Source organism: Salmo trutta, chromosome 22, assembly GCF_901001165.1.
Source record: "Salmo trutta chromosome 22, fSalTru1.1, whole genome shotgun sequence".
Taxonomy (NCBI): domain Eukaryota; kingdom Metazoa; phylum Chordata; class Actinopteri; order Salmoniformes; family Salmonidae; genus Salmo; species Salmo trutta.
Genome location: NC_042978.1, coordinates 45,580,995 through 45,596,254, shown reverse-complemented (window position 1 = coordinate 45,596,254; position 15,260 = coordinate 45,580,995). Strand labels below are relative to the sequence as shown.

At 43.1% G+C, this 15,260-nt stretch overlaps 2 protein-coding genes and 1 long non-coding RNA gene across 3 annotated transcripts in view; 1 reads left to right on the top strand and 2 right to left on the bottom strand.

Annotated features, from left to right (window-relative positions):
• Positions 1-286: 286 nt before the first annotated feature.
• On the bottom strand, positions 287-2,392 carry ncbp2 (nuclear cap binding protein subunit 2). Its single transcript, XM_029708158.1, has 4 exons — positions 2,234-2,392; positions 1,503-1,684; positions 1,101-1,239; positions 287-763 (listed from the first exon to the last, which is right to left on the bottom strand). Exons 1-4 carry the CDS (start codon positions 2,306-2,308, stop codon positions 692-694), a joined length of 468 nt encoding a protein of 155 aa, XP_029564018.1. The 5' UTR covers positions 2,309-2,392; the 3' UTR covers positions 287-691.
• Positions 2,393-4,361: 1,969 nt separating this feature from the next.
• LOC115158810 (uncharacterized) lies at positions 4,362-6,107 on the top strand. The gene is made up of 2 exons (XR_003868743.1): positions 4,362-4,449; positions 4,659-6,107. It is a non-coding gene; the product is annotated as an uncharacterized LOC115158810 (long non-coding RNA).
• A 768-nt stretch (positions 6,108-6,875) lies between these two features.
• meltf (melanotransferrin) overlaps positions 6,876-15,260 on the bottom strand; it is a 13,536-nt gene continuing 5,151 nt past the window's right edge. Inside the window, exons 10-15 of the mRNA XM_029706243.1 lie at positions 14,852-15,119; positions 13,711-13,864; positions 11,608-11,675; positions 10,132-10,319; positions 9,491-9,683; positions 6,876-9,375 (exon numbers count right to left, since the gene is read on the bottom strand). Of these exons, the coding sequence (XP_029562103.1) occupies positions 9,320-9,375; positions 9,491-9,683; positions 10,132-10,319; positions 11,608-11,675; positions 13,711-13,864; positions 14,852-15,119 (927 nt within the window). The 3' untranslated portion in view covers positions 6,876-9,319. The remainder of the gene's footprint in view (positions 9,376-9,490; positions 9,684-10,131; positions 10,320-11,607; positions 11,676-13,710; positions 13,865-14,851; positions 15,120-15,260) is intronic.

Sequence of the window (15,260 nt, the reverse complement as noted above, 5' to 3'; positions counted from 1 at the left end):
AGGTCCGTAGCTTCTGTCTAGTGTTGTGTGTAAACACAGGTTCACTGCTGGCTGTTTAAGGCCCATGGAGGTGATACTGATGGCAACCTAGGAGCCATAAATTGTGAAAAGCCATCAGTATCACCTCCATGGGCCTTAAACAGCCAGCAGTGAACCTGTGTTTACACACACACACACACACACACACTTCATCCATGAGAAACTACTCTATTAGATCAGAAGAGTTGCTCCACATTCCCAAAGTAGTGTTCCAGTTTATATAGTAGATACATTTAAGAAAATAAAAACTTTGTAAAAAGATGTCTTTATTTTTGAAAGTACAGTTTGGGAGACAATTCCATTTGTAAACGTGTGTCACTCTGGTCATAATGACCGTTGGAACTATGGCTAACTGAAAAATGCTTCACAGAAGACTTCTAAATAAACGAGAAATAGAAAGCCCTGGCAGATGTCTGCTTGGAACCCAAATTCAACCCAGATCAAATTCACCGAACTAAAAACTGTTCCGTCCCTCGGAAGGTCTCTGCAGCTGAGCTAATTTCCCATATCCACCTCGAGCAGGGTCATAATCTTGTCTATATTCATCTCTGACCTGGAAAATGGCAAAGAAACAGCAAATAACATGTTAACTCAGGCTCATAACACTAGTTTCCCCATAGCCCTCCCCAAAGAAACAGCATAGGACATGTTTTTATGGCCTTGAGACAACTTTCCCATAGCCCCCCCGGGCTGGGTCATAATCTTGTCTGTATTCGTCTCTGACCTGAGGAGAAAAAGAGACTGACTTGTTTGTTTTGCCACAGACCCTGTTAAGTATTTGGGTCTATTAGGGGGTGACATAGTTCACATAGGACTGTGAGCTTTGTCTCCTCATGATAGATCCTATCAAGTTCCAGAACGGTAAGACAACATGTTTGTCCTGTTGATAATACAGTAATGTTATGTAACTTTAAAAGTTCTCATCCAAACAATAACCAGTTAACAGTACCACTTTAATGAAAACTATCAATTCCAATATAAACAACCAGAGACAGCTAACTAATATACAACTGTTGTTGTCTCCGAGGTTGTAAACATGCATTTCTCCTGTGTAAATTTACCTGACCACCGGACTTGCCACGGCCATACTGCCTGCCCTCTTTAAAACCAGCGTCCCAGTCAGTTCTGATGATGCGGTCATCCAGACGTGTCCCGTTGACAAACCTCATAGCATTTTCAGCATCTGTACGCGTGTAGTATCTGGTACAGGGGTTAAGGTGCAGGTTTCCAGGAACACATATTAAGCCTACTATTGGTTTTACGATTGTCAATCTCCACCGACTGTGCTTTAGTGTAGGACTACATCGGCTGATGTAAAAAGGGCTTTATCAATACATTTGAATGATTAGGACTAGGCTTAATCTGAGTCCTTTTTAGTCTAGGACTAGTTTTAATCTGGGTCCAGAAATAAAAAATGTTGAACCAAAACACAACATCCACAAGTTTTTTTTTTAAAAGGATACTCGACGAAGCAGAAGCCGCACGCCGTCTTCTTCACCTTATCCAGGCCGATGATTATTCTTTTCACATCCCCACTCTTGGAGAAGAGCTCGTACACTTGTTCCTCTGTGGTGTAAAAGGACAGGTTACCCACGTAGAGCGTGTTAGCCTGTTTCAGCAGTTTCTCTTGCTCATATCGATTTCCCTGGAGGATGGAGAGGGGAACATCTTTAGAAGAGTCTAGTAGCTGCACAGCCAGGAGGCCAATTACACTAACTAACGTTAGCTGTTAGTATTATTCACCACTAATTCACACTGATTTTTATTTATTTCACCTTTATTTACTGATATGGGTAAACGTTTGCAGTATAATATACGTTTTAAATAAGATTCCATCTCATGTAACCATACCAAACATATACTAATTTCAATGTCTCGGATTTACATATATTATGTTATGTCTTGACTCTGAGAACAGTCTGATTAGAGGTCAGTTTGATTTGCTCTTTGAACTGTTGCTAATTACAGGTTGGTCTCTTTGAAAACACTTTTTGACCCATTCCTAGGAGGGAAACATCCTGAAATACCATATTCATGTTTTGAAAGCCACAGGTAAGTGATTAACAACGTATGTCTGAAAGAAAAGACAGCACGTTGCAAGCTACCGGTAGCTTGCTAGCGCAACAGATAGCTAAAGTTAGCTAGCAAAACTATTCTACTGGTTGGTTCCCGATTGATTTAAATCATTCCTTACCTTAAAATGTTGGTCTCTGTATTGGCTTACATCAACGTAGGAGTCGCTGAATAGCGCATTCAATTTAATAGACATTGTGACGCTCCAAAGATGAACGGAGAAATGTGTTCCTTACATCAACGTCTCGTCAACAACACAAAAAAGTACTTCCGGTTCACGGAATTTAGAAATATTCAAAATAAAAGTCCCCCACATAATAGTAAAAAAAGTGTAATTATTCTTTATTTATTCATATATGAAAAATTATTCTTTAAACGTTAACAATGATTCATATTTGTTCATATTTAACTGACATTTGCATTAAACAAGTTCCAAGGTAAAATAAATGTCCTCAATGCAGTACACTACATGAAATACATATTGTCTTACAGAGAGAAAACTATTCTAGGTGCCAAAGTAAAAGTAGGGTTATAATTACTCACTAGGATCTGTAGAATCTATATATGATGTTATTTCATGGGGAACTGAGGTCTGTATACCCAGAAACACTTTCTACTCAACCCATTACATTGGCCACAATGCAATACACTGTATTTGAAACCCCAAATACATTTTGGCCTATATATAAAAAGTACAGTACCTGTGTTGTGAAACATGGGTCTGAAATTTCATCAAATGTGTCAGTTAATTCATGGTCCAACACAGGGGTTCCCAACCAGGGGTACTTGGACCCCTCGGGGTCCTTGGCCTATCCTTAGGCTGTACTTGAGAAGAAAATGAGACCATAGGCCTACTGGTAAAATGCATATATGAGGGGGTACTTCAGGGGTACTCCAGGCAGAGCAAAATTGGCACAGCGACTGAAAAATGTTGGGAACCACTGGTCTAACACACTACGATACATTAATTAATTTCAATCACCAATTTCATTAAATGTGTCAGTAATAAATTCATGGTCTAACACACTATGATACAATTCAGTCATTTCAATCACTTATAGAATAAATCCATTAAATGAGTTATGGGCACCGAAATGGAAAATCTATATCGATATCAGTTGCATTTTTTTTTCAATTCAATATTGCTATCAAATCGGTTTGTAGAAAATACAATGCAACTGTATGAATGTTCATGTTTCTGTGAAGTCCAGACAACTGTTGGTAAATTGTCCATTGGGTCAGGTGTGTTCTGGTGGCATAAATCTACCAAATCAGTTTTAATCAATGGGAAGACCCATCAGCAGGCAATTAAGTATGTGAAGCAGCCTGTTTAAAGTTTTAGTGTTTTTTTTTTTTAAAGGGGCAGTGTAGTTAATGTGATTTTCCTGGGGGGGGGGGGGGGTTGTAACGATATTTCCATTCTATTGCTAGTTTTCCATTCCAATTGGCAACAGATTTTCATGCGAATATTCTAAAATATGCATAAATAAAATGTTCAAATGTTCTTGTTGTGGATAGAAGTCTGTGCGTGATGAACATACGGCACATTAAAATTACTTTTGTGGTAAAATTCCCAAATACCAAATAACAATGAAAAGTTAAATGGGTTTCCATCGCATTTTCAAATCTACTGATGATTTTGTCACAAAACAATGTGGCGTTTTATAGCGAATGTCCCCACTCTGGTATAGGCAGGTGCGCTCTACCCAACAGCTCGCAGATACAGTACGGGTATAGCTGACATGATGAGATTATTATGGACAAAAGAGGGAGGTTATTTTAATTTGTCGAACGGCAGCCAAGCATTGATGATCATGTCACCAGAATAAGACCCTCGATATTTATTGGAAGGAAGCGTCAAGCTCATCACCTTGCACTTTCAATACCCTGTGAAGTTCATTATAGTTTATTTCCTCTGTAGTCTAATAAACGACATGCTTTATGGAGTTGTAGTGGGAGGACCACACAGCCTGTCATTGCGTGACTCCAGGTTTCGATATGATGGTTATTATATCAATATTTGCACATAAAAGCGTGTCCACTGCCATTTCGTGCATAATACATCGATAGTGGTCTTAAGAAGCAGATTTGTAAATGTTTCTATAAATTCGTTCTTGTATTTACTTATTAGCACAATAAAAAAATGGACATTGATTAAAATGTAATATCTTTTGAATTAGTTATCCACATTGCAATGTTTTACAATGCAGGCTTTTATTTTGAAGGATTCTTTATTACCATACAAAATTGACGTCATCTTTTATGCTGCTGGCAGAACAAGGTGTGTCTGATGTAACCCCCCGTCTCAAAGTAGCGGTCATCTGAATGAACAACCAAGTATGTGAGAAAATCTTCGATATTAATCTTAACTTTACCAGTGACTCCTTACAGCATGTTATAATAAAAAAGAGTATTGATGTTTTCTCATGAACTAACGTATTTTTCGGAAGGCAGCTAACTACCACGAGTAGCTAGCTCAGCTGGCTAGCTGGTTAGCTAACTCTGGGCAGTGACATAACATCAACTGTCTGTCGTTTGTTTTACAGGTAACAAGACAATTTATTTTACTGTACGAGATGGCCATCATTCGTATGTTGTTCTCTTTCCTGAACAATCCACGAGTCATTGAGAAACTAGCGGAGTCTCGTCCTATCAGACGTGCGGCACAGATCGCAGCTTTTGCGATCATCAAAGCGCAGATCGCAGGGAGAAGCGCAACAGCGACCGTTCTGAAGTCAGACACACTACGCCAGCTTCGGCAAGAGGCCAACGACCGGATTCCCCGAGACGTTGGTGACATCGGGACCCGGTTCAGAAGAGTGAGGGAGACTTTTGTCAAGGAGGTGAAAGATGGCTTCAGAGACGCTCAGGGACAAATAAAGAAATGAAGAAATGAATGTGAAATAAAATTCCTGTGATTGAACTCCCACAGCCTATGTCTGTATGACAGACAAACAATCATGTGAATTGTTGATAACGTGACCGACAACATGACCCGTCCCACAACTGTCTAGGCCGACTCCTGTTACATCACTGAGACAATCTTTTAATATATCGAAAGGAACAAACACTAAGCTACTGGTAAACCTCAAAACATACTCAAGATGAATTTCCCATCAGGGAGATGTCAGCATGTAATGAATCAGGGGTGCAACTTTCACTGATGGGGGGGCATATCCCCCCCCCCCCCCCCACATTCTGAAATGGCATTTTTGTTCCCCCCAGTTTTATATTTGGAATGTGATACAAAACAAGGCAACATGTCTGGGTTTGTGATGGATTAGTCTACTGTAACAGGTCTGGGTTTGTGGTGGATTAGCCTACTGTAACAGGTCTGGGTTTGCGATGGATTAGTCTACTGTAACAGGTCTGGGTTTGCGATGGATTAGTCTACTGTAACAGGTCTGGGTCTGTGATGTATTAGCCTACTGTAACAGGTCTGGGTTTGTGGTGGATTAGCCTACTGTAACAGGTCTGGGTCTGTGATGGGTTAGTTTACATTTTAGTCATTTAGGAGACGCTCTTATCCAGAGCAACTTACAGTAGTGAATGCATACATTTCATACCATGCTTTTTTCTTTTTTGTACTGGCCCCCCGTGGGAATCGAACCCACAACCCTGGTGTTGCAAACACCATGCTCCACCAACTGAGCCACAGGGAAGACTACTGTAACAGGTCTGGGTTTGTGATGGATTAGCCTACTGTAACAATCTCTGCATGACAGAGATTCGTTGCAATCTACACAGTAGTCTTTATTCAGGAGTTTGTGTTTGTAGATATGGAATTGTCTACCTGATTTGACTTGCAGAATACCACCATATAGTATGTTTGCTGTAATGCAGCCCCACGTCAGTTCCCGTGACATATTATGACTTGAGGTGTCTGAAGGTTTGGATTGTCCTCACCTATTGGTCAAATCTTAGTGTGTTTTTAATTGAAATGTGATGTATTTGACCAATAAAAGATAATTCAGATGAAAAATGACTAGACAACACATCAGGTTTAGGCCTCTATTCAATCAATCCGTATTGTGGAAAATTCTGCACTAAATGTTGGCTTTCACGGTAAACTGCATGTCGGGCTCAATCGGAAATTACCTTTACATTTCTGTCGCGAAATCTGTAACGCTTCAGTGATATGGATTGAATAGAGCACTTAGTGACCGACACCAGCATGTGTTTTACACCTGAGGAGGAAGCTGACTGACAAGTTAGGCAGTATGCTTTATCTTTGAAATAAGTGTCTTAACAACACTGGTATTGTGGGTAGCAGACAGTTAGGGCTAGGCTAGCTACTACCTAGTACAGAAGTAATTGGGAAAAAGTATTTACCTTTTTGTGAGTCTGCTATGGCTAAGAGTAGCATTGTGTTGATTACTGTGTGTAGACGAACCTCAACTCAACTTGCATGTTTAAAGTTCACTGTTTCACTTAGTCAGGTTGGCCCATAAAGAGGCTATAATAACTATCCTTAGTTCTGAACCTTGAGTGATCAGAGCCATAAGTCCCTGAACCTCACAAACTCTTCCAAGAACTTCCATTCAAACTGCAGTTACAGCAAAGAACGTAAGGACTTCAGTCCATAATTGTGTGCGAGTATATTTATTTCATTGTAACTTTTAACAATCAACGTGGAGATTGTCACGTCCACCAATAATGTATTGCACAGTCTTTGACTCTGTAGATGGGCTGACTGACACAATGTCCAGGTTCTCATTCACAACCTACTACAACAGTAAAATGATTCACGATGGACCACCAGCTTCCATATGCAGATTTTTAATAAGAACAGCATAGAATTCTTAAAGAAGCAGTTTGTAGCAATACTTACGCAGACGCACTGGCCTGGCAACTAAATATTAGTTACATGTTTATCATTTCATCGAAGAAATTGCTACGACTTTGAAGGCAAGCGTTTGTTTCTGACAGAAATGAGTCAGTACTCTGTACATATACACTGATATGGCACCTGAGCATCATATAAACTTATCTCTCATTGAAATAAACATAAAAATCAAGCTGATATTCTGGACAGGAACACACAATTGCACGAGAGCAGCAAAAATAAAAGGAATACTCTGCGCTGTCACAGTAGCAATGCAGGAATCAAGAAGCACTTGATCAGAGTCGGGTAGAGTTCCATTCCTTATAATCACTATTGTTATAGATGATGGATTTTAGCTCATGTGTACAACATTGAAATGTAATATAAGAATTTAAACCTGACTCTGTAATTTTCAAAATTCCACATTACTTTAAACTCAAAGTACACCTAAGTTTCAAAAGCAAAAACAAGGATGGCTTGTTCAATGTTCTCTCCAAAAAATAATGAAAGTTTTGACCGATACAAGTGCATATCAGGTACAAGCAGGTTCCAATCCATAATATTTATCAGTAGGCTATAATTCACATCATTCTTATCGTAGAATTTGATTACCAGCCAAGCAAATGGAAACTTCTAGGCCTCTATTCATGCTGTAATGCTGAACTTCCCACGATACGAATTGAATCGAGCCCCTAAATACAGATAGTGAACAAGTTGTTTTGGCTTAAATGTTTGTCTTTCCAGAATTTGGGGAGAACATATGAATAAACCCCCCCACCCCTTTGACTCTTTTCAAAACATTTCCCAACACACATCCTGTAGTTCAAGCAGTGCATATTCACTGATATGGCATTAGCTTATACAGTAAAGGCAGAATGTGCAAAACACGCCATATTCCCAGATATGGCTTGTGCCCATAAGTAGTACTCACAATAGTCCGTGTAAGCAACACACACCTTGCGAACAGACAAACACTGCATAGTAAAGTATGTAACGAGTAAAAACATATACACTGATATGGCAGTTACCGTCAGTAAGCATAATAGCAATCCTTCGTCATCTCTGGTTGGGAATGACTTCATCCTCTATAGCTCAACCAAAGAAAACTGGATCTTTTCCCCATTGAGAGACTGACTCAATAAGCACTTTGACTCACTGACTCAATAAGCACTTTGACTCACTGACTCAATAAGCACTTTGACTCACTGACTCAATAAGCACTTTGACTCACTGACTCAATAAGCACTTTGACTCTGACTCAATAAGCACTTTGAATCACTGACTCTAAGCACTTTGACTCACTGACTCAACAAGCACTTTGACTCACTGACTCAATAAGCACTTTGACTCACTGACTCAATAAGCACTTTGACTCACTGACTCAACAACAGTGACCATAATTTAGACCCAAGTCAAATATTATTTTCAACATGTTATCCTTCCTCACAAATCCTAGCATCAACATATACAGCAGTATATAGTACAATCACAAGCTTTGAATCTAAAGTACAATCATAAGCTATGAATCTAAAGTACAATCATAAGCTATGAATCAGTTACAGGAAGGGATACGGACATCGTCTTCTAAAGATTCCAACATGACAGGAAATGCTGCTGCGGTTCGCTGGGTGGTAATGTGTAGTGTTATTGCCGGTTGCTTTGGCAGAAGAGGAGAGATTCCCTACAGAGGGAGTAGGTTACTGGGGTTGGTGTAAGGAATGGGGCTGGAATATTTGTGGTCGGACAAAAACAGAGGTTTTGTGTTGCTACTGGGAATTTGGTTAGGGTTTTAGACGGGTTCAGGCTGGGATAGGGGTTAGGGTTGGATTAGGGTTAGGGCTGGAACATGGACAGGGGTTAGGGTTGGATTAGGGTTAGGGCTGGAACATGGACAGGGGTTGGATTAGGGTTAGGGCTGGAACATGGACAGGGGTTAGGGTTGGATTAGGGTTAGGGCTGGAACATGGACAGGGGTTAGGGTTGGATTAGGGTTAGGGCTGGAACATGGACAGGGGTTGGATTAGGGTTAGGGCTGGAACATGGACAGGGGTTAGGGTTGGATTAGGGTTAGGGCTGGAACATGGACAGGGGTTAGGGTTGGATTAGGGTTAGGGCTGGAACATGGACAGGGGTTAGGGTTGGATTATAGGGTTAGGGCTGGAACATGGACAGGGGTTGGATTAGGGTTAGGGCTGGAACATGGACAGGGGTTAGGGTTGGATTAGGGTTAGGGCTGGAACATGGACAGGGGTTGGATTAGGGTTAGGGCTGGAACATGGACAGGGGTTAGGGTTGGATTAGGGTTGGAACATGGACAGGGGTTGGATTAGGGTTAGGGCTGGGACTTGGACAGGAGGCGGGTTTGGGTTAGGACATTTCTTCTTACACCCAGAGGAAGATGGAGCTCATCAGAGCCACCAGGAGCAGGGAAGACAGTGCTGCAGACCAAACAAACATACTTCAGTACACCAGCACATAGGAAAGCTACTGTTCCTAAAGCATTACCGTCATTAAAATGAGATCAAAGTGTGTGTGTGAGTTTGTGTACTGTACCTTTAGCAGAGGAGTTGCACTCCATGTTGGTAAGTGAGTCCATGTAGCCCTGTCCCAGCCACTTGTCATAGGTCTTCCTCTCGGCCACTCCGATCATGCTGACAGTGGAGTCTTTGAAGATGAGGTCAGAGCCCTGGTACTTAGAAGAGTCAAACATCTTGAATTCTGAACCTGTGTCACTACTGTAGTACTCCTGGAGGGAGATGAAGAGGACACAAGTGTATCAGCTACCACTTGGTTTTATCACCCTGTTTTAAGGTGTGTGTAGAAAGGCCATTTATTTATATTATGTTATGCCACATGCATACAATCAATCAATAAATCAACCAATTACTCACTCAATCTACCAATCACTCAATCAATCACTCACTCACTCACTCACTCAACAAATCAATCAACCAATCACTCAATCAATCACTCAATCAACAAATCAATCACTCAATCAACTAATAAATCAACCAATCACTCAACCAATCAACAAATCAATCACTCAACCAATCAACAAATCAATCACTCAACCAATCAATCCAATCACTCAATAAAACAACCAATCAATCAATCAACCAATCACACAATAATTCAACTAATCACTCAATCAACCAATCAATCACTCAACGAACCAATGGCCCGGTCAGTCGTACCTGTGCTTTGTCCAGCAGGCCATAGAGGGCGTAGATGTTGGTGTCGGGCCGTACCATAACGGCGTGGGAGGGGACGCGGGCCAGGTTACAGTGGGCGTACTGGGTGACCTCTGCCCTGGAGCCATGGGGACACAGCAGCTGGAAATCCTTAGACTGCAGGTCAATGGCCCACGGCTCACCTGAATTACCTAGAGGACAGAGATATATACACACAGAGATACATGGAGACAGATAACTTACCACAGAGATACATGGAGATAGATAACTTACCACAGAGATACATGGAGACAGATAACTTACCACAGAGATACATGGAGACAGATAACTTACCACAGAGATACATGGAGATAGATAACTTACCACAGAGATACATGGAGACAGATAACTTACCACAGAGATACATGGAGATAGATAACTTACCACAGAGATACATGGAGACAGATAACTTACCACAGAGATACATGGAGACAGATAACTTACCACAGAGATACATGGAGACAGATAACTTACCACAGAGATACATGGAGATAGATAACTTACCACAGAGATACATGGAGATAGATAACTTACCACAGAGATACATGGAGACAGATAACTTACCACAGAGATACATGGAGATAGATAACTTACCACAGAGATACATGGAGACAGATAACTTACCACAGAGATACATGGAGACAGATAACTTACCACAGAGATACATCGAGACAGATAACTTACCACAGAGATACATGGAGACAGATAACTTACCACAGAGATACATGGAGATAGATAACTTACCACAGAGATACATAGAGACAGATAACTTACCACAGAGATACATGGAGACAGATAACTTACCACAGAGATACATCGAGACAGATAACTTACCACAGAGATACATGGAGACAGATAACTTACCACAGAGATACATGGAGATAGATAACTTACCACAGAGATACATGGAGATAGATAACTTACCACAGAGATACATAGAGACAGATAACTTACCACAGAGATACATGGAGACAGATAACTTACCACAGAGATACATGGAGATAGATAACTTACCACAGAGATACATCGAGACAGATAACTTACCACAGAGATACATGGAGACAGATAACTTACCACAGAGATACATGGAGATAGATAACTTACCACAGAGATACATAGAGACAGATAACTCACCACAGAGATACATAGATAACTCTCCTAATTCACAAACATTGATATGAAGTTATGGAGTCAAAGATGGAGTCAAGAGTAACGTGTCAGCAAGTTGTTAATGACTGGAAAACATTTCCACATCCTCTGAACAGGTTTATGGTTCTGGTAGTAGGGTTATGGGTTTATGGTTCTGCTAGTGGGGTTATGGGTTTATGGTTCCGGTAGTTGGGTTATGGTGCAATGATAACAATGGTTGGATTCCTGACCGGAGATGGTATGCAACACACACACACACACACACACACACACACACACACACACACTTACCATCAGTGTTTTGGAAGACGGTGGTGTGCTTGATGAAGGCCACCTCTCCACTTCCCTTGGCCAAACACCTGATAGAAATAGAGTTAAATAGTAATGTGTTCTTTATGTTGGCACTAACTCAGTCACGGTTCGTTGGACAAAGACTATGGAGAAAATGAATGGCGTTTTTTTTTCAGGGATTTTTGGATAAAGGCAGAAAATAAGGTCTGTGGTAAACACAGGCTGAGGAGATCTGACACGGTTTGTTCTATGAGATTATCTTTATCAGCTAACGGCAATATTTTGTTGTTGAATTTATGTAATTAACAAAAATCCCATAAAGTGTAATCATTCATAAAGGTCATGTTAACTGACTGCTATTATCTTATAGAACAGAACTCCTAAGCCTGTTTTAACCTCCGACCTTGTTTTCTGCATTTATTCCAAAACCCTATTCTTTCCCCATAGGAATGTCTGAACGAACCAGAGGTAAATCATTTCCAAGCTGGCGAGCTCTATTAACAAACATTGTATGAAGGTCAATATTGGCCCTGGTCCCGTGTGGCTCAGTTGGTAGACTGCAACACTTGCATTCCATTCCCATGGGGGGGGGGGGGGGGGGGGGGGTCTGCTAAATGAGTAAAATGTTTAATGTATATGTCAATGATGCTATCCCTGTCTACAATGTTCCCTACTATCTACAATTACAACAAACCAGGGCCGATATACATAGTTTGACTATAACATTGTAAATGGTTTTATAAGTACAATGGAATTGTCTTGGCACTTTATAAAACTATGTCTAAGGGCTCTATTCAATCGCGGAAGTCAGACTGAACCGAGTCAGCTTCACAGACTAACCGAGTCAGCTTCACAGACTGAACCGAGTCAGCTTCACAGACTGAACCGAGTCAGCTTCACAGACTGAACCGAGTCAGCTTCACAGACTGAACCGAGTCAGCTTCACAGACTGAACTGAGTCAGCTTCACAGACTGAACCCGAGTCAGCTTCACAGACTAAACGAGTCAGCTTCACAGACTGAACCGAGTCAGCTTCACAGACTGAACCGAGTCAGCTTCACAGACTGAACGGAGTCAGCTTCACAGACTGAACCGAGTCAGCTTCACAGACTGAACCGAGTCAGCTTCACAGACTGAACCGAGTCAGCTTCACAGACTGAACCCGAGTCAGCTTCACAGACTGAACCGAGTCAGCTTCACAGACTGAACCGAGTCAGCTTCACAGACTGAACCGAGTCAGCTTCACAGACTGAACCGAGTCAGCTTCACAGACTGAACCGAGTCAGCTTCACAGACTGAACCCGAGTCAGCTTCACAGACTGAACCGAGTCAGCTTCACAGACTGAACCCGAGTCAGCTTCACAGACTGAACCGAGTCAGCTTCACAGACTGAACCCGAGTCAGCTTCACAGACTGAACCGAGTCAGCTTCACAGACTGAACCCGAGTCAGCTTCACAGACTGAACCCGAGTCAGCTTCACAGACTGAACCGAGTCAGCTTCACAGACTGAACCGAGTCAGCTTCACAGACTGAACCGAGTCAGCTTCACAGACTGAACCGAGTCAGCTTCACAGACTGAACCGAGTCAGCTTCACAGACTGAACCCGAGTCAGCTTCACAGACTGAACCCGAGTCAGCTGCACAGACTGAACCGAGTCAGCTTCACAGACTGAACCGAGTCAGCTTCACAGACTGAACCGAGTCAGCTTCACAGACTGAACCGAGTCAGCTTCACAGACTGAACCGAGTCAGCTTCACAGACTGAACCGAGTCAGCTTCACAGACTGAACCGAGTCAGCTTCACAGACTGAACCCGAGTCAGCTTCACAGACTGAACCGAGTCAGCTTCACAGACTGAACCGAGTCAGCTTCACAGACTGAACCGAGTCAGCTTCACAGACTGAACCCGAGTCAGCTTCACAGACTGAACCGAGTCAGCTTCACAGACTGAACCCGAGTCAGCTTCACAGACTGAACCCGAGTCAGCTTCACAGACTGAACCCGAGTCAGCTTCACAGACTGAACCCGAGTCAGCTTCACAGACTGAACAGAGCCCTCAATCTGTCTGTAAATGGATCAAGAAGTTGTGAGATGTACTGTACCTGAACGCTCCATTGTATCCGTCATACAGGTCCTTGCCTTTCTCACACTTGTTCTGCCCTTTGCTGTCCCCCACACACAGGTCACAGAGGTTGCCAGGGAAACCAGGCTGATTGGCACCAGGGACACAGCTGTTCTTAAAGAAATCTCCAGCGGCTGAGGAGGACAGAAGGAGAGAGAGACAGTCAGACCTACTGAGGAGGACAGAAGGAGAGAGAGACAGTCAGACCTACTGAGGAGGACAGGAGGACAGAGAGACAGTCAGACCTACTGAGGAGGACAGGAGGACAGAGAGACAGTCAGACCTACCGAGGAGGACAGAAGGAGAAAGAGACAGTCAGACCTACTGAGGAGGACAGGAGAGAGAGACAGTCAGACCTACTGAGGAGGACAGGAGGAGAGAGAGACAGTCAGACCTACTGAGGAGGACAGGAGAGAGAGACAGTCAGACCTACTGAGGAGGACAGAAGGAGAGAGAGACAGTCAGACCTACTGAGGAGGACAGGAGGACAGAGAGACAGTCAGACCTACTGAGGAGGACAGGAGGACAGAGAGACAGTCAGACCTACCGAGGAGGACAGAAGGAGAAAGAGACAGTCAGACCTACTGAGGAGGACAGGAGAGAGAGACAGTCAGACCTACTGAGGAGGACAGGAGGAGAGAGAGACAGTCAGACCTACTGAGGAGGACAGGAGAGAGAGACAGTCAGACCTACTGAGGAGGACAGGAGGAGAGAGAGACAGTCAGACCTACTGAGGAGGACAGGAGGAGAGAGAGACAGTCAGACCTACTGAGGAGGACAGGAGAGAGAGACAGTCAGACCTACTGAGGAGGACAGGAGGAGAGAGAGACAGTCAGACCTACTGAGGAGGACAGGAGGAGAGAGAGACAGTCAGACCTACTGAGGAGGACAGGAGGAGAGAGAGACAGTCAGACCTACTGAGGAGGACAGGAGGAGAGAGAGACAGTCAGACCTACTGAGGAGGACAGAAGGAGAGAGAGACAGTCAGACCTACTGAGGAGAAAAGTGAAATGAACTCACACACTCCCATGCTCGTGCGCACAGACAGACAGACAGACAGACAGACAGACAGACAGACAGACAGACAGACAGACAGACAGACAGAGTCCCAGGTGTATTACCTTGTGGTATCTGACACTGAGCAGGTCTGATGAGACCTTTCTCTATGAGCAGGCCCATGGGAATGTTCCAGCCAGCCGTACGGCCGTAGCCAGTGTGACAGGAGCTCTTCCCCCTCAGGTTCTCCAGCGTGGTGATGTCACTGTTGGACTTCTTCACCACTGCCACAGCATAGTAGATACTGCCATCACTGTCCCCTGGGAGAAAGAGGAGGGAAGAGAGGAGGGAAGAGAGGAGGGAAGAGAGGAGGGAGAGAGGAGGGAAGAGAGTGGGAGGGAGGAGAGGAGGGAGAGAGAGAGAGGGAGAGAGGAGGGAGGAGAGGAGGGAGAGAGGAGGGAGAGAGGAGGGAAGAGATGGAAGGAGAGGAAAGGGAAGAGGGGAGAGAAGAAGAGGAGAGAGGAGGGGAGGAGG

Bases quoted from the DNA above. Each gene is read 5' to 3' on its own strand.
- ncbp2 (XM_029708158.1), bottom strand. From the start codon at position 2,308: ATGTCTATTAAATTGAATGCGCTATTCAGCGACTCCTACGTTGATGTA. The intron at 1,685-2,233 runs GTAAGGAATGAT...TCCATCCTCCAG, and splicing joins ACAGAGACCAACATTTTAAG to GGAAATCGATATGAGCAAGA. The intron at 1,240-1,502 runs GTATCCTTTTAA...CCCCTGTACCAG, and splicing joins TGCGGCTTCTGCTTCGTCGA to ATACTACACGCGTACAGATG.